This window comes from Typha angustifolia, chromosome 9 (assembly GCF_048772165.1).
Source record: "Typha angustifolia cultivar Huaian chromosome 9, ASM4877216v1, whole genome shotgun sequence".
NCBI lineage: Eukaryota > Viridiplantae > Streptophyta > Magnoliopsida > Poales > Typhaceae > Typha > Typha angustifolia.
Window position 1 is genome coordinate 5,714,532 of NC_133247.1, and position 19,130 is coordinate 5,733,661.

General features: G+C 36.2%; 1 protein-coding gene across 1 annotated transcript; it reads left to right on the forward strand.

Annotated features, from left to right (window-relative positions):
- The first annotated feature begins 2,961 nt into the window (after nt 1-2,961).
- Nucleotides 2,962-19,122, forward strand: LOC140766710 (myb family transcription factor PHL7-like). The gene is made up of 7 exons (XM_073106282.1): nt 2,962-3,278; nt 5,669-5,895; nt 12,542-12,618; nt 12,708-12,750; nt 12,896-12,953; nt 17,420-17,489; nt 18,275-19,122. The coding sequence occupies exons 2-7, from the start codon at nt 5,679-5,681 to the stop codon at nt 18,782-18,784; spliced, it is 975 nt and encodes a 324-aa protein (XP_072962383.1). The 5' UTR covers nt 2,962-3,278; nt 5,669-5,678; the 3' UTR covers nt 18,785-19,122.
- The last annotated feature ends 8 nt before the right edge of the window (nt 19,123-19,130 follow it).

A 19,130-nucleotide genomic window follows, 5' to 3' on the forward strand; every position in this document is an offset into this window, starting at 1 on the left:
AGATTATTATTAGATTTTACTTGCTGGGCCCCGTGCTCATCGCCATTTTTGGTGAAAATATTTCAGAGATGATTATAGAGGATGCGAACATCGAGGAGTAGCAGATTCATTCCTTATTTTTAGCATTGTTTATTCTATCATTTCAGTTGGACTTAGCCTTTGCGAGGGTATTATGTTTTAGCAAATTTGTGATGGACTTGTATTCCTAGAGGCTTGTTAAGGCCTGTGATATTATAATTCAGGATTATTTGTTGGATTATTATGGTATTTCTTGACTTATTCAGATACTTGGTGAGATTATTTCACTGACCGATCACGTGGGAATCACGTGGACATGCTCCACGTGAAGAACACGTGAATTTTTGGAAGTGGGTGTTTCAGACTCTCTCTACGAATCTCCACCTCCTAACTAACTAAATGAAAAAATGGGCAAAAGAGAATGCTAGAAGCCTTCACTCTCAGATCTAAGTTGTGAAAGACCAAAAGTGACGGGATAAGAGAGCAAATGCTCAAAAGTGCTCAGGATGATCTCCTCCTAAAAGAAACGGTACATAACAATCCACTTACGAAAATATTAGAAAATAATAGAAGTTTAGTTTAGTATAGAAAATATTAGTTATATATATATAATATTTATTTCAATTCTTATGGAGACTACTTGATCAAGCCGACTCATGATTAAGTTTAGCTCAAAATTATTTCTCATCATATTTTGAAGATCAAGCTTAGCTCAGCTTATTTTCGAGGTGAGCTTAATTGAGCTATATCGAGATCGGGCCGACTTGATTACTTTGACAGCCCTAATTGGTGTCCCCATTCCCTACTAACTACTTTCCACTAAAATTAATTAAAAAAAACCGAGGACTGGGACTCCGGGAGACACGAGGACCACACGACCTCACCCCTAGAGATTACTTAATTACTTAATTAGTTATTCCGTTTAATTTTAATAACCCAGCCCCCTAATAGGCTAATACTAATCCCATTGTTTAATCTTTAATCCCACAAGTTATTTGTTGAAGGCTACCACTAAGCGACCAAATCTGGAAATTTCCATATGTCTAAGCGGCACCTTCATCGAATATTCCTTGATGCCGTCCAATGCCGCCCGAATACTGCCACGTACGTAAATACGCCTTTATCACCTCGTGTATTCATCCAGCTCCTACGTCCAAAAGTCAAAACCAACACCCAATATAATCGTGTATGCTTTACAATGGATGCTATAAAATTTAGATTAAAAAAAATATATCCTCTAAACCTCATTTACTAGGCCAATTTTAGAATACGTATTTATCTATGTTATTCTAAAAATAATATTTTTATTTTAAAAATAACTATTTTTATGTTTACCTTTATTCTAAAACAAGAGTGTAATAATCATTTTTTATGTAATATAAAGTGAAAAAAAAATATAAGAAAAATATATTATAATTTTTATAAAATTATAATAAATATTTTTTGATTTGATATAAAATAGATTGATGTTATAGATTTTAAATATAAAATATAATTTTAATGAATAGTATTTGTATTTTAGAGCAATATCGTTGGAATGAGAAGTTATATTCTGGAATAAGAAAAATGTTATTCCTAAAACGAACATGGCTGAATTTATTAGATAAATAAGTGAGTTTCTATATTTTTTTTAAAAAAAAATAGGTCCTAGACTTTCTCGAATTTTGTTTATTTATGCATATACCTTTCATTTATTTTTTGTGACACATTGACCTCATTAATTATCGAGAACCTGTAATTTCATTAGTTATCCATTAAATTTTACTATTAAGTGTTACGTTGTCCTCTAAGAATTATTTTATCATTATCTTAGATTAAAACAAAGAGAGTAAAATTGAGAGGTTATTTAATATTTTCTATATAACACCGTCTAGAAGTGAGATATTTTTCATTATTTCGGAGGTCAATGTGTACTAAAAAAGACGACGGCTTCATAGTATATGTTAGGGCTTCATTGTTTTTGTATCGGATGAGTATTGACCTATTTTCCAACTTATTAAAAAATCAAAAATTAATTTTCAAATGTACTTAGGAAAGCTCTCTCTCCCCTTGTTATAAGGAATATGCTTGGTATATCTCATCTTTCTTACTTAAATATTTTTCTCCTTATCCTTTCCTCACAAGTCACAACATCTTTGTCATATAATTTAATTAGTAAGTCAAACTTGGTTTCTTGAATTCTGTTGAAAGAAAAGAGAGGTAGTGAATTGCAAATATGTGGAGCAAGGTGGTGTTTTAATTTCTTCTTTTTTTAAAAAATGCTAAAAGACCAAAAATAAAATAAGAAGAAAAAAAAATCTTGACTAAATATTTTGTAGTTGACTTATTTACCTCAATAATTCATCTCTCAAATTTATTAATTAAATTTCTTTTATTGTGGAAGCATTAGATATGTTTTAAATATTAAATACTAATTTTCTCGGGCCTTCTATGATTTGAAGCTAAGCTCCGAACTCGATTAGTTAGTCTCATTTTTTAGTCTAAATTTTTTAAATAATAAAATTAAATAGATATGTTTGGTTACTAAATCAATTCAGAGGCTCCTGTGTTTTACCTTAAATTAAAAAATATATAAAAAAAATTAAAAATTAATTTATACCTATCTTATCTAAACCTAAATTTGATATTTTTTTTCTAGTTTTTTAAACAATATTTTTATTTAATTAACAGATAAAATTAAATAGATAAATAATCTTGTCTTCCTTTCTACCCTTTTTTGAAGCTTTTTTCTTTTATTTAATAACCGACCTCTTTGGTATTAAGTTTAATGGTTGGGGTATTTAGGTAAATTACTTGGAGGCCCACTTTGGTAATAAAGAAACTCGTATGTTATTTTTTCTGGTAATTAATTGAGAGATGCCACGTGCCCCATTTGAGGGAATCCAGTAGAGGAACGACCATGGGAGGAAACCACACACTGTCTTAAGTTCGGGCAGCCCATGAGACTGCCCGCGGGCAGCTCTCCTTCATTTCCGTGGACGGAGAGAGAGGAGAGAGGCTCTGATTGGTTGGAGCCCGACGAATCTCTGAGCCGAGTAACAAAAATCGAAACCCAGAAATATTTCGCGATAATTCCTCGATTTCCCGCGAAAAGATTCGACCTTGGTGAGCGGACGCGACGTGGATCTACTCTCACTAGCTTGTTCCTGTTCTTCCTTTCAGTCAAATCCAATTCTTTCTCCCTGTAGACTCAGCGGAATTTGTGATTCTGGTCTCTTCTTGACGTGGAAGTCGGGGATTTCCGAAGTGTGTCGATTTGGGTATGTGTTGTTTCCTCTATTTTCTAGTTGTTCGGTGCATTTGACGCATATTTGGGTGTATTGGATGATTTTGGGGGTCTGATCAGTGAGATTGTGCTTCTGGGTGGAAATTTTTATGGGATTTGAGTTTTTTTTTATTTTTTCTTTCATCGAAGAAAAGATTTAGGGGGTTTCAGACAAAATCCAGATGCCATTTCGTGGTTGATGGTTCATTTAATTGCGGTTAATGGGTTAGCTAGGCCCAAGATTTCCTTTTTGGGTATTTTGGTATGCAGTAGTTTTAACAAGAAAGGGTTATGATCGCTGGTTCAGAAACCTATGCCTGATAAATGGCAATCAGAAAACTTGGGGGTGATTTCGCTATCACATTACCTTTATGGACAACAAAACCTTCCTGAGCCATCAGACAGTAGGTATTTTACAGCTACTACGTTTAGGTGGTCAGATTTCTGCAAGCAAATGGATCTGTAGGAGACTAAGAGCTAAATTAATTCAGCTCAGATGATTTCTGTCATTATGTTGGTGTTGGTCAGTTGCTAGTTGCTAATGGGTGTTGCATATGTATAGCTAGTCTCCATCTCTTTTACCTGGGTTCTCGTGCTTTCATCTGTTGAACAAGTGCGGTTACTGGGTGTATAGCTTTGTAGCTTCCTTTTTGCTTAGTAAACCAAAAGGGGTTACATATAGAAACTCAAAGTTCCATATGGTATAATCTCTCACTCTTCATAACGTCATGTAGAGGTTTAATCATCTGATCAGTATATGGAGGCTGTAAATAATAGATCGCTATGTTACCCAAGTTAGTGGTTAATCTTTGACGTTGTTTGACCCTGGAGGATGGACTTGAGGTTTGTTTCAAAGATTTGAACTCATGACCTCTGGGGTTCAAGGGGCAAGGCTTATTATTGCATCTTGTGACACCCATTAAGAATTTAACTAGGAAATTTCTCCCGTTGTCAGATAGATTTCACTATTTCAGGATCCAATGAGCATTGGAAACTTTTTCTTAACATCTTAGGACTTAAGGTTTGCATTTGTTTGGTTTATTTTGCATATACTTCTAAGCTGGTTATGCTACATAGGGATTTGCCTGAATCTAATGGAGAATATTGAAGTCGGAAGAAAAAACCTCAGTTGTCACCATTGTCACTTAACTAGGTAGGTTTGGGTATAAGTTAGGTATAGTGTGGGGCCCAGTGAGCATTAGATAACTTTGTGGATGTTGTAGGGCCTGAATCCAAAGTGTCAATCTAAAGAAACAAGATACATCTTAACATTTTCAATTTGGTATTTCTTGTTAGATGGAGCTGGTAATGTAGTTCTTTATATTGTTTGCCAAGTATATTTTGGTGAATCGCAGTTTTGATAAGTTATTTGACCTAACAGTTGTTTGATGTACTGAGCTCGTCCTCTAAGCACTGAAGCTCAATTTTTATTATTTATTAGGTGACATGTAGATAGTTTCAACTTTCAAGGAGCGTCTGAATGTGAAAGTGTGTCTGTAATTCTGTTTACATTTATTTCGGATCCCCCTAGGCATGGGATTGGATTATGGGTTGGCAAAATGCATGAGGCTTAGAAAATAATGCTGGCCTAAACTTGACTTTGTGGTGGATGGTTTACCTGACATGCTTTATTTCTGAAATTTCTTTTCTGCTTCATAAGGCATTAAGCATTCTTCCTGATCCTCTAAAGTCTAAACATATCAAATCATTTGATTGCATTTGTTTCTGTGCAATAGAGAATTTCAATTTAAGTGGACATACTTAGTTCAAAAGACATAAGAGTATTTACCAAGTAGCATTCTTGTTCTACTTAATGATCAGCTAAGAAGTGTCTTACTTTGTATATGAGTAATATAAAGATATGATATTGGACTAGTTCATCATAGTTTTGAGTTTTGATATTTGGAGTTCATGAGTGAACAAAGAATCATCAGCAAGGTCTTTTAAGTACTTCTTGTTGTATCCCCATTAACACGGCTATGATGGAGAAAATTCTGTGCTATTGTATACCCCAACTTGGTAGATATCTGCATGCGGTCTAGTCAATGACATGCAACTGGCACATGTCTATGCTTACCACCATTCATTTTCTCTCGAGGTTCTTGATTCTTTCAAGTCAATTTGGTAAGTTGGTATTTTAGTTAAACATGTGCAAGTGAGATGTACTGTACATGGCATGAGTTTAGTGGAAATCAGAGTTCCAGATATGGGTTGATTCATTGACAGAATAAGAAAACACTCTACAACTTATCCCAGTATTGCTGCAGTTATCTTAAATTATTATCTTTTCAATTTCAATATGATTATTTCTAATTTCTCTATGTATTCTTTCCAGTTTTCTTATTTATAATCTTGACACTTATTGGTAGTTTGCTGTTTTAACAGATAATGACATATGTATCGACCAAAACCAATCTCTAGTCTTGCCCCAGTTGACAACAATACCATTGCTCATGAATCCCACCTGGGATTAGCTGGCAACAATATGGGCACAAACAATGGTGGGAACAATCCAAATAACCCTAGTTTGGCTGCAAGGCAGCGTTTACGGTGGACAAATGAACTTCATGATCGATTTGTTGATGCAGTGACACAACTTGGTGGGCCAGATAGTAAGTTCACTTAGCTGCAATCTAGAAGATTTGACTTTCTTTCTTGTTGCCTTTTGACATTTATCACTGTATCATTTCTTTCTCTACATCTTGTTGATTGTAAAATATTCCAGGAAACTGACATGTTTTTGTTGTCAGTTTCTCGCAATATCACATGAACTTTCTTATTACTAGGTTTGGTCAGGTGGAGCGGTGATTAGGTACTTAATTAGCCTTATATGATGTGTGCTTTACAACAAAAGTGATATTTGGGGGAGAGAGATGCTACGGTACAAGATTTTGTGATAGATTAGAATATGATATTAATATTTACACCAAGGATGGCTGTGCTGGTGAGATTCCAGCTGAGGGTGTGGCATATTATGCCGTGTCATCCTGTGCTGCTCATGCTAACTGGCATAGGTAGAGTATCGGGCAGCATACAATATGTGTCGCTTGAAACTTGTTAAGAGCTATCCAAATGGATCTTTTTGGTAGTCACTTTACTAAATAGAAAAACCTAAAGTTAGAGAAGAAGAAAGAGGAGAAATAGAGGATATTTAGGAAAGATCTAAGATTTCTTCTTCAAATCAATCCGAAAGTATATTATTTCATCTCTTAAATATTTCTTAATTCCTTTGCACTTTTAAATTTTGTTTGAGTGCACAAATGATAGATCTAGTCATTCTTAATTTTGCTAGATCTACATTTGCAAGTCTTTATGTAAAGATCTGTATTTTGGTACTAGATCTATAGAAAATTACTCTTTAAAATGTAGGAATCAAAAGAGAAATTTGTTTTCCCCCAAATTCCAAAAAAAATTGAAAGTAGTATGTCAAATTTATTCAAATTAGGTCAAATTTGGTATAAGAATATGTTGAATCCATATGAGTTTATTTGAAGCCAAATTTTATAATTTTTAGCTAAAATTGTCATAAATTTGCCAAATTTTTTCCTAAATTTTTGAAAATTAATATATCAAATTCATTCAAATTAGGTCAAAATTATTACAAGAACAAGTTAGATTAACTTTGTATGAGTTGATTTGAAGTAAAATTCTAAGTATCAGTTTTATGATTGGGATCGACCGTTTGAAAGAAGATAAGTATCGATTGTCTATTTTGGACAATTCAGATCAGAGATCGTCTAGATCGGCCATATTGGTCAATCTTCTTAGGCAATATAGATTGAGATCAGTTGAAACTTCAATCCATGATTTGGACCCAAAATTTACTATTTTTCAGCTAAAACATGTTAGATTCAAGTTTCCAATTTCAGTCGTTCCGATCTAGATCGGCCAGAAAGGATCGGGATCAACTATAGCTAATCCCGATCCTACCTTGGATTGGTTTCAGTGGGGTACCAGCTGGATTGGCTGAAATTCGACCTTGATTGGGCAAGTTTTGGCTGAAATGCGAAGAGAAAGTGAAAGAGAGGGAGAGTAAGAAAGAAAGAGAAAGAGGGAGGAGAGTAAGAATTAAGAAAGAAAAGAAGAGATGGAGAATAGTGAGATTGTGCAGCAGAGAGAGGAGTGTGTGAGATAGAAAGAGAGGGTGGGGAGCTTGTAAGAGAGAGAATATTAGTAGAGAGAGAGAGAGGTGTTAGTGGAGTAAAGCAATTCCTAAAAGAGAAAGAGAGTAAATTATAATCATTTTTTGTTCCTCTTAATGTTCAAACATGTGGATGTCATTTTTTCTATTTTATTTACCATTTTTCTAAATTTTATAATAATTTTTAATTTTTTATAATTTAAAAAGTATAATACTGAAACTATGGTTCCAAGTTTTAGCTAATCCCGAGTGAAATCGGCTGAAACGGATCGAGGTCGACTATAGCTGATCTTGATCTAGGCCCAAACTGGTTTTAGCCCTAGTATCGATCGAATCAATCGATACCCGATCCGTTTCAGGTCGAGATCAGCCGTATCAGCTGAAATCGATTGAAATCGGGAGAGAGAAAGGGAGAAAGAGAGGGAGGAGAATAAGAAAAGACAGAGAAAGAGAGGAGAGGAGAGTGAGTGAGAGATAAAAAAGCTTGTCGAAGGGAGAGAGAAAAAGAGAAATACCTCATCCGAACTTGTCAGAGAAGCATTGCCCGAGAAGAATCGAAGAGGAGAGATCAAGAGAGAAGGGAGTCGGTGAGGGAGAGTTAGTGGGAGAGAGATAGAGAGGAGAGAGAATTAGAGAGGGAGAGATTGAGAAGGGAGTCGGCGAGGGAGAAAGGGAGAGAGAGAGGGGAGTTGGTGAGGGAGAGGGAGTAGTAGTGGAATAGTTAATAAGAGAGTTAGTGGGAGAAAGGGAGAGTTAGTGGGAGAGAAAATTTATGAGAGAGAGAGAGTTTGATAAGAGAGTTAGTGGGAGAGAAAATTTATGAGAGAGAGAGAGTTTGATAAGAGAGTTAGTGGGAGAGAAAATTTATGAGAGAGAGAGAGTTTGATAAGAGAGTTAGTGGGAGAGAAAATTTATGAGAGAGAGAGTTTGATAAGAGACTTAGTGAGGGAGAGAGAGTGAGTGGTAGAAAAAGTGAGATAAAAATTAAGAAAATAATATTTATTTTTTATTTTTAGATTTGTATATGAATTATTTATATTTATATCTTATCATTATTTTTTTTTTCATTTTAGAATTTTTCTATATTTTAAAATACAAATTGATACGGATGGCCTATACGGCCAATATAGTCGATATGTATTGTTTTTTTTAAATGGTCGATCCCGATCTTGATTTTGATACGTGAAACTTTGACTGAAACAATCGACTGAACCCGCTGATATGGTTGATAGTTATTGTTTTTGAAAAAAAAAATCTTGGGTAAACCCTAATCTCAACTAAATGAACTTAAATGAGTAAACTTGATGATAAATATGAAAGCTAAATAGTAAGCAATGCAAATACGTATGATTTACATGGAAAACCCCAAACTAGGATAAAAACTACAAATATATTTTACTAGTATCAAATCAACTACTAATCAAAAGTAAGTACAAGAATCACTTACAAGTTACCTACTGAGACCTACAGCTATATCTAAAGATCTCTTATTTGCTAGGCCCCGTAATGAGTTGCTTCTAATGGTTGATTGCACCAATCTCTTTGACCATTGAGATCGAATAAATCTTGTCTTGCAACGATCAAGAACAATCTTTGAACGCTCAAACCTGTAGCTTCTTGATTAATGAAGAACTTCCACTCAAATCTTTGCTAAAGCTTCAATTCACGTTTTTCAATCACCTCCTATCTTCTAGGCTTTAAAGACATATAGGTTTCCAAAGAGAGATGAGAAACTTAGTTTAAGTCGATCTAAAATAAATTAACTTCGTCAGGACATTCAAACGCATGAACGCACTTAGCAAAAATAGTCCAAGTAGCCGAGGCCGTTTGAACGGTCTTATTCGAACACCTATTATTTTCTTTTGTCTTGGGAAAATGAGTTTGAACGCATCCGGGATCATTCTAATGCTTTTTAAAGCATACTGCTCTCGGACTATTGCGTTCGAACACCAATTATGTGCTGCTTCTCTCGAGATTTTGCGTTCGAACGCCTGAACACTGGAACACTGTATTAGTGACTTTAAACTTTTCTATTGTATCATGCTCTTTACAAAAATCTATCAACACAAATAAAATAAGATTTTGTTCACTTAATTGCCAATAAAATAAAGTTACAGTTCTTCTAGATGTTCAATCCCGATCCCATTATTTAACTCGGAACCTTGGTTAGATTAAAATCTAATGAAGGTTTTAATACATATTAGAAGTGTGCCAATTAGGGCTATCAAAACAATCGATAAGGCTCGATCAAGCTCGGGTCGAAATTGAGTTGAGCCGAGCTTGATCTTTAAAATAGACTCAAAAATAATTTTAAGCCAAGCTTGATCATGAGTCAGATCGATCAAATAAACTCGATAAGGCTCGAAATAATTATAACATATATACGATATGAGTAATTTTTTCTATACTATATTATAATTCTGTTATATTCTAAAATTTATTTAAGTGGATTGTTATGACTCTGATCTTATTCTAAATTTTGATTATATTAGTTTATACTTTTTAAATTAGGCTTTATTTTAAGCTTGATTCAAATCTAAATCAAGCTTGATCAAGCTCAAAATTTAGCTTGAATTGATTAAGGCTTGAAATTGCTTATTGTTCTTGAGCTCGAAATTAGCTCGAATTAAAATAATTTCAATTTAAACTTAGTTACAAATATAAACTCGAAATTAATTTCAATTCGAGCTTGATGGAGCTTAATCACAAATATAGGCTCAATCAAGCTCTGCTAGATTACACCCGTGGGGCCAATGCATGCCAGTAGACATGATAGTATGCCATTAGAACATAGGCACGTGCTGAGTCGGCATAGGTTGTGCTGACAAAATAGTGGCACGGCACATGCCTCTGGCTCAACAATCCTTGGTTTACACTTTACATAGTTATGAAAGATTGAGTGGAAAATTGAGTCATGTACATATATGAGTTTCTACAACCAAGGACGAGCAAGGATGAACCTACTTAGATTGCATGTGCTTGTATTATGATCCCTGAAATCTGCTCAAATGTTTGCAGGAATATCTTTGCAAATGGAGGATCAAACATCTTTTGGAAGAAAGTCATGGTGAAAGATTTGAATAAGTTTGGAGTAGTTTTGATGTAGCTTTCAGCAGGAAGTATTTCAATCATGTCTTGTATTTAGGAATTGAAGGTTAGAAAGATGAGTTCTCAATCAGTCTCAGCCTGGACTGAGTGAGAGCTGCTCATACAGGTTGGCCTGCTTACATACACCACTATATCATGCTAGTGATTGAATTATGAGGCCCCCTAAGTTACAAGGGGTCAAATTTCATGTTTCAGGCTCTCAGCAGGAGAGAGGTTGCAAAGAGACTTTATATTGGGAAAGATTAAATTATTTATCTTCTACTAATTAAGATTTAGGATTCGTAAGATTGTCAATGTAGGTTTTTAGTTGAATTATGCCAGAAATTTTTGTTGTTTGGTTTTTCTTTTTGATAAAACATGATATGCATTATCGGTACATAGGGGTGAAAACGGGTCGGGTTAACTCCGACCCGACCTGCTATTCGACCCGACTCGGATCGGATTCAGATAAAAAATTTCTATCCGATTTGGATACGGATAGAATTTTTGAAAAAATTTGGATATGGATTCGGATACAGGTCGGATATATTTTTCGAATTCGGATACAGATATCGGATATCCGTTTACTCGCATATATTTTTAAATGATTTACAGTTTTTAGTTTGCTTATTTAAATAGTAAATATTAATATTATTACTAATAATACGTTATATATCATTCACAGAGATTAATTTCTCTAATTTTTATATATTTGACATACAAAAAAATTATTTGTTGTAAAACTCTTAATAATTTTATGTTAATTATATTTAAATAAAATATTATAATTATTTTAAATTCAATCAATATCCGTTTAAGATCCGATCCTTTATCTGAAAATTATCCGTATCTGTTTAGTTAGGATATGGTTTTAAATTTTGCTATCCGTCCAATATCCGTATCCGAACTAAAAATACGGATCCGGATATGGGTTGAGCACTATTTGATCCGTATCCGATCTATTTTCACCCCTATTGGTACATCATGTGATAATGTATACTTTTGAGTCAATTGGCTATCTAACATGATATCAAAGTTAGGTTTTTTTGATGTCATGACTCATGAGTTCAAACTTTTCTAGCATTGGGAGCCTTGTCAACCTCCTTTTGTAGAAGGGTGCATGTCTTGTTATCTATCATGTGACCACATCTATTGTTCAGACTTAGGGGATGTGTTAAGATATAATATATATTATTAGTCTACTGTGTAACAACCCAAAATTAAGTCAATTTGTTACATAACACTCAATCTTTCTTTTTTTTCTTCCTGTAACTCTATGAACTTAGATCAAGCGATTTATTTCAAGGAACATTTTCCTGATGAGGGTTTATAACCTCAAATTGAATGGCGTTTCACAAAAATATTGAGCTGACGGGCAGCAGATTCAGTAGTAAGTAGTAACTATAGTATTTGATGTATATTTCTATCAACTAATTCTGCATTTTTCATGTAGAAGACAATCAAAGGTTCATTATCCTAGTCGCAATGTATTCTTTATTATTCTTGAAGTTATTCATTATTTGTTCATGTTTGGTTAAATATTCTTATAGTCTATAAAAGCAGAGTGTATGGTTTGGTCTTATACATACACGAGGCAAATAAGGATATGGTCCAACTGTTCAATTACTTCTGTATATTCCTTTATGCACAAAAGGGGTTGAAGCACCTAAATTGTAATGAAAGCATACTATTAGTTATTAATTTCTCTTGGTAATAAGGATTTTTGAAGCCTACAATGACTAGGTGGGAGAAAATACTTTAGCTTAAGAGGAAACACCAAAGTGTGTTTGGGCTGTATTTACATAATCTTTTATTTACTTATACCTCCTTTGACCTTTCAGTACTCCACAATTGCTGGTTGCATCTGTTTAAGAGGCACTTTTGTCTACTCAAAACCTAGAAAAAGTTAACTAGTAGGGCCAACATTTAGCTTATGATCAATTTTAAAATTCAGATTTCACCTATCAGATTGCTGTTATAGATAAAACTGTCTTTAAAGGATACTAATCCATATCCTTAATATATGATAGGAGCTACTCCTAAAGGGGTTCTCAGAATTATGGGTGTACCAGGGCTAACCATATACCACGTGAAAAGTCACTTACAGGTACTTCAATTTGATATGCTAAAGACTCTGTGATTCATTCAATATTATGCTTCTTTCCTTTCCTAATTGAATGTATTCTCTGTATTCAGAAATATCGGCTTGCCAAATACATTCCTGAATCTTCGGCTGATGGTAAGTATCGTGAAATATCCACTACATGAAAGAATTATTTACATTTAGAATTTCTATTTCTAAAAGCAGTTCTTTTATGTTCGTACATGGGCTGAGGGGATAAGTAACCCTGCTGACTTGACTAATTAGGCTTTCATTCATGTAGGTACCAAGTCTGAAAAGAAAGATCCGGGGGATCTGCTTTCGGGCCTTGAAAGTTCTTCGTAAGTATAACATATTTAATCATACATTCATTTCATATGGAAAAAGAAACTGCCAAAATGTGTAATTTTGAACTGGCAAAAAGGGATTTCAGCTTCCCACTTTTGCTAGTTATGCCAATAACTATTGGGCATGCACCAAGTACATGTTCTATGCTCACATGCTAATTAAGCTCATGCTTTCTCCCTCCCCAACCACACACACCCTTCTGACCTCAGGTCACTCGCATGCATGTGGAAGAGACAATCAACATCTTTTAAGTTGATGTGTATTACGTCAAGGTATCTTTAATATCTCTTATGCAATAAAATACAGGTTTGAATATAGTTGCCAATATCATATCTTTAATAACCTTCCCTTCGAAAGGAATTTTTTTTTTTTTAACGGAAGCCCTAAGGCTTAGTTTCATTTCAAAACTCAACAATCATATACCCTGCCCTATCCACAGATAGAAGCAAATATAAAAGTTCCGACAACCTACAACCAGCCCCAACAAAAGCTAGCAAAAGTACACTACTAGCAGAAAAACAAATGTTTCACAACCAATACACAAACAACACAAGTTAAATTGCAACAGTAGCACACTAAAGTAGCAAGACCAACACTTCTTCAAGCATACAGAAAAAAGAAATCAGAGAGAAAATACAAAATAGATGATTCTCTCCAAGTCATCAACAACAGCTAGGTAGAGCCCTTCGGTGAATTAAATTTCAGGGCGACAATGTACATTTGGCTGAAATTTTTTTGATTCCTATCCACCCAAATAAACCAAATGCAAGCAACTCATCACATTCTCAACCAGCACTTCATATTCTTAATCATCTTTTGCTTTTACCACTGTTTTGAAAAGCGAAAAACACGGCTGCCCCGCCATGTTGAAAGGCGTCGGCAAAAGACAGCCAAGTGCCTTGGCGGGCTGCCTAGGCGCTAAATAGTGCTAGGTGGGCCGCCTAGCCCGACTTGGTGGGCTAGCGCTTCGGCCCGCCAAGTCGAGATGCGGTTATTAGTGAGCGGGTCGAGTTTTATAACGAACCAGGTTTAATAAAACTAACCAATTTAGAGGAGTTAATTGCTAATTGCTTTATAAATTATTGAATTAAGATTACAGAGAAGAAATTTTTTTTCACTGTCATGCATTATTAATTGGGGGAATTACTAATTGCCTACTATTTAAGTATATAATTTCTGATTAGAGGATTTTGAAATGTGATTCATGTGAATAAACTAGAGTTAGTAAATAGATATCTTAGTTATTCAGTTATCACTAATAAGAAATTAGCCAATGTGATTATGTTATTTAGTGTTTTGATTTAGTGCACTATTAAAATTTCTGTATATACTATACTTATTTATTTATTTATATTAAAAATGCTAGACCGCCTTGTCACCCGCCTTGTCGCCCGCCTTCCGCCTAGGCGCTAGGCGGTGGGGTGACCGCCTGCCACCCGCGGCCGCTTTTTAAAACATTGGCTTTTATTAGCATCCAGATACCATTGAGAAACTTTGGTGTTTTAAAATTGCCCCAACGTCCTCAAGCCCTTTGGAAGGATATTTATTTCGTTTCTAACATATCTATACCATACCCTGTGATGAATTTGTTATTTTTGACTTTAATAACTATCACTAGAGTCTAGATCTGATGAACTCTGACTATTCCAGTATTAATGCTAACTGAGTCTATTATTTGTACAAGAGGCGTGGCCATCCATGGTTCAGGAACCCTCCCTGAACTCAAGCCAACAAGCCCCAAGTCCTGCTGGCATCATTTTGCAAGATGTCTTAGATATTGGTGTAGTATCACGAAATAGGTCAATCCGAAGCAGCTATGCCTTTGTGTCGATTAAATTAGTCATCCCCTTGAAGGAGGGTGGGGAAGCCTTAATAAACTTTCAAATATCTAGACTAAGGAGCATAGTCTCAAATGTAACTTGGGACTGCAATGTCTGCCTACTAATAGCCTATACCAAAGTCTGAAGTACTATGAGAACTAGATCAATAGTAGGGGCAGGAGTGGTCATCGGCTCGGAAGTAGAGAGTGAGTAGGTATAGGAGTTGTCCTATGGGCAGAAGCCGACTCTTGTCTCATACTTCATCAAAGGTCGTCCTCCCACCAGTAGCTTCCTATTGACACGAATAAATATTATCCTTCAAAGGTGGTTGTCAATGACCTTCGACTGTTCAAATCGATGATGCCAAGTTGCCAATACGATCCTCATGACTTGGGCTACCCACACAAGATGAAAGGAGATCGGCCGGGGTGGTCGACATTGAGGAGGGCGTTGTCCATGGCCAACGGCCATGGTGGTGCACGATCTCACCAACTAGATCTAGAAGGCCGACAATAAATGTTATCAATGGGCTCTTTATGAAAAAGGAAACTTGTCTGGAACCTCCCCTGAAAACCTAGAGTTTCGTCAAAGGTACCAAGCTCGTTAGTGGGAGGTTATATGGTGTAACCTCCCCTGAAAACCTAGAGTTCCGTCAAGGGTACCCATTGCATGAGACTGCCCATGTGAAGCTTCCTTATTATGAATCAAATCTGGAATGATCTGGATGTAAGAAAAATTATGATGTTTTAATGGGAGAAAGCCTAGGAAGTCACGGATCTAATGGCTTTAGTTTCACATGATAAAATTAAGTGAAGAAAGGTCGAAATTGGATAGTTTGGTAACTATTCGACGTTGTGGCGGTCATCGGAGGACGGCTTTAAGGTAGGGTGGCTTGTGGAGATGATGATAGCTATGAGTTGGAGGTAGAATTAGGGTTCTAAGTTAGATCTACTCTTAAAAAATTAAACTGCTATGATTAATTTACTTTTACTTCTAGATTGTTTTATTTTTACTCCTAAGATAGTCTAAAGCTAAAATATAATTATTATTTCTTCATTATATGCTTGGATGTTTAAACAAAGAAGCACAACTCATCTATATATAGAAGTTAGATACAATAAGTCCTATTAGAATTAGAATTTGTCTTAGAAACTTACATGACTTAATTGGACTTGCCTTAGTGACTTACATGAATTAACTAAACTTGTTTTAAGAGCTTATGTAATATAATTAGACTTGTCTTAAGAGCTTATATCATAAATTAATTAAAAGATAAATATGCTCAATTCATCGAGCCCAATATTTTCGTGATTCGATCCGATCAAACTTAGATCGTATCAGGGTAGGAGTGGTCATTAGCTCGAAAGTAGAGATTGAAGTAAGTATTGGAGTTGTCATATGGGCAGGAGCCAACTCTTGTCTCATACTTCTATCAAGAGTTGTCCTCTATTAGAAGCTTCCAGTCGACATGTATAAATATTATCCTTATGAAACTACTACTTAGGTTGAGAATGACTCTTGGCAAACTTAAACAAGCTAGTCCATAACCCAACCGACAATTGGGCACACTCATTTCTTCTCCTTCGAAGGAGAGGGGTTGCAAGGGATGAGGAGGGAATAAGAGCAAGGCCAGAGGGTGGCTGTCAATGGCCTTCAACAATTCCAATCGATGGTGCCAACACGATCCTCATGACTTGGGCTACCCACACAAGGTGGAAGGAGGTCGATCGGGGCGAACAACACTGAGGAGGGTGTTGTCCATGGCTGATGGCCATGGTGGTGCACTATCTCACCAACTAGACCCGGAAGGTCGACAACAAAAGGTATCAATGGGCTCCTTACCAAAAGGGAAACTTGTCTGGAAGGTCGGATGCTACCACTGTTGATGGCCGTGGCCAGACATGAGTACCAAGCTCGTCGGTGGGAGGTTTCATGGTGTCCCGAAAGCCTAGAGTTCTGTCAAGGGTACCATTGCATGAGGCTGCCCACGTGAAGCTTCCCGGGCTTGTCCAGTACAACCCAAAGTCGTCGACCAATGCATTTTGCCCGCGAAGAATATTAAAAGCAAGCCTACACAACAGTATACTCAAATAACTGAAATTAATTGCAGGAGATGAGAGAAAACTCACTGGTTAGTCACTGGGTGGTCTTCGCTGGCTTTGACGATGCTCCTCCGGCCGGATCTGGCAATGATGACTTTGGCAAGGTAAGTAGGAAGAAGTTGAAGAAGAATAATAGAAGTGACAACGTGGGGGAGAAAGAGGAGGACCAGGGTTTCTAAAGGGGGAAAATTTCGTAGGGTTATTTGTTTTGGAAAGCCGAGATCATGCACCCATCTCCCTGCCCAATGGCTGAGCTGAGGGGGAGAAGACATCACGTGCAATGCACTTGACCTTTTCTTTTAATTATTAGATGGTTATAACATCATGTACAAGGAACATTCAAAAAATTTGGTGTGTTCAGATGTTTTACTTGTGTGGACCCTTTTGATGCTGTCCTTTTTCTTCTCTATATGTTCTTTGCAGTTCCATTATCAAGTATAATTATGGCTCACCTGTTTTTCTTTTTTTCTTTTTCTTTTTTTTTTGTTTCTTTTAAATACTGACTTTGGTAAAGCGTCACTTTCCTTGTTGTGCCAGTGGGATGCAAATAACTGAGGCTCTGAAGTTGCAGATGGAGGTGCAGAAGCGGCTACACGAACAATTAGAGGCATGAAATATTATATTTTTCCTAATTCCTGATTTAAAATATCAGCCTTCATATTTACCTATTGCAAAGTTTCCCTGCTTAGAGGTGCATGAATGCTACTCCAACAGCCGTTGAACAATGATAGAACAGCAGCTTAAAGAACCTCTATTTTACTTCTTCTGTTTTTACATTTGAGATAACAGATTTGTCTCATATTCTATTTGGTTGCAACTTAAGTTCTGTGCCAATATTTCAGCAAATAGAGTTTCAGAAATTATTCATAGTCATGCAAAGATATGTGAAGATTTAGATTTGTTAAACCTAGCTGTTAGTGGTGCTGCTGGTCCCTTTCTGCTTATGCTCTTCTCTAGCTGATTTTACATCTTTTGAATATGAATCTGTCAGATGATATGGGAATGCATGGCTTTATATTTCAGCATACATCCTCTGAACATAATTATTGCTTTTACATCGAAACTTATCACCTCTTTTTTCCATCTACTTGCTGGTTCATTGCATTGATTTAAATTGCAGCCACTTACTCCTCCAAAATGTTAACTGGCCTAAGGTTTCTGACGTTCCTTTTTCTTTCTTTTCTTATTTTCTTTTGGATGTGTTGGCTTTAGCTAGGAATATGGCAACAATATCTTCAACATGAAATGTCCTGTCTGCTCAGCTTTTTGTGAGGACATGCAATGCACAATGTCTGTCTTTACAATGCACAATGTCTGTCTTCTATATGGTAGTAGCTTTCTAGGACTCAATGAAGCTATATACACAATCTGAGATAAGAAAACGTTTTATAGGTACAAAGGCAGCTGCAATTGAGAATAGAAGCCCAAGGCAAGTATCTGAAAAAGATCATCGAAGAACAGCAGCGTCTCAGCGGGGTGCTGGCTGAATCGCCCAGCTCGGGCAATCCTGGCCTGACTTCAGCTGATCATTGCCCAGACTCCGACAAGACCGACCCTTCAACCCCTGCCCCAACTTCCGAATCACCAATCCAAGACAAGGCTCCAAGTGGAGAACTCGGGGTCAGAAATGGGCTCTTCAAGAGCCTCTCCCATGATGATTCTTTCTCCTCCCTTCATGAGCCGCTAACCCCCGATTCCAGCTGCCGTGCTGATTCCCTGCCTGGGAGCCCAAAGAATGAGAGAACAAGCAAGAGGCCGCGGGTAGACAGCGTGGTGGACCAAGAGAATAAAGAGCTGGTCCTTGCACACCATATACTGGAGTCATGCTCAGGCTCCGACTTTCATCAACAATCTTCAATGTTTCCAGCTGATGGCGGGAACTTTAATTCATCCAGCACTTAAATATGAGATGGTTGAACATTTCGAGAGCAATGAGCAATGTACAATCAGATTGACATGTAGTAGCACTCCTCACTAGATGATGGCTTATTGTTATGCTCTAGAGATATACTGCTGTTAGGAAGAGTAGGTGTTTCCAGAGTGATGTGATAATTTTATGTCTGTAACAGTTCTACCATCTCAATTTCATGAGAGGAATGCTTGAATTCAGAGTTGAGGACGAGTGTTTTAGTGTCTTCTTGTTCACTGTCTTGTAACACAGGATCTAGAACTTGATACGGCTGTTTAGGATGTATGAAGTTGTAATGAATTCCATACGAGATGAGACCTTTTATTGACAACTCGGTTG

Bases quoted from the DNA above. Each gene is read 5' to 3' on its own strand.
- LOC140766710 (XM_073106282.1), top strand. From the start codon at position 5,679: ATGTATCGACCAAAACCAATCTCTAGTCTTGCCCCAGTTGACAACAAT. The intron at 5,896-12,541 runs GTAAGTTCACTT...AATATATGATAG, and splicing joins ACAACTTGGTGGGCCAGATA to GAGCTACTCCTAAAGGGGTT. The intron at 12,751-12,895 runs GTAAGTATCGTG...TCATTCATGTAG, and splicing joins TCCTGAATCTTCGGCTGATG to GTACCAAGTCTGAAAAGAAA.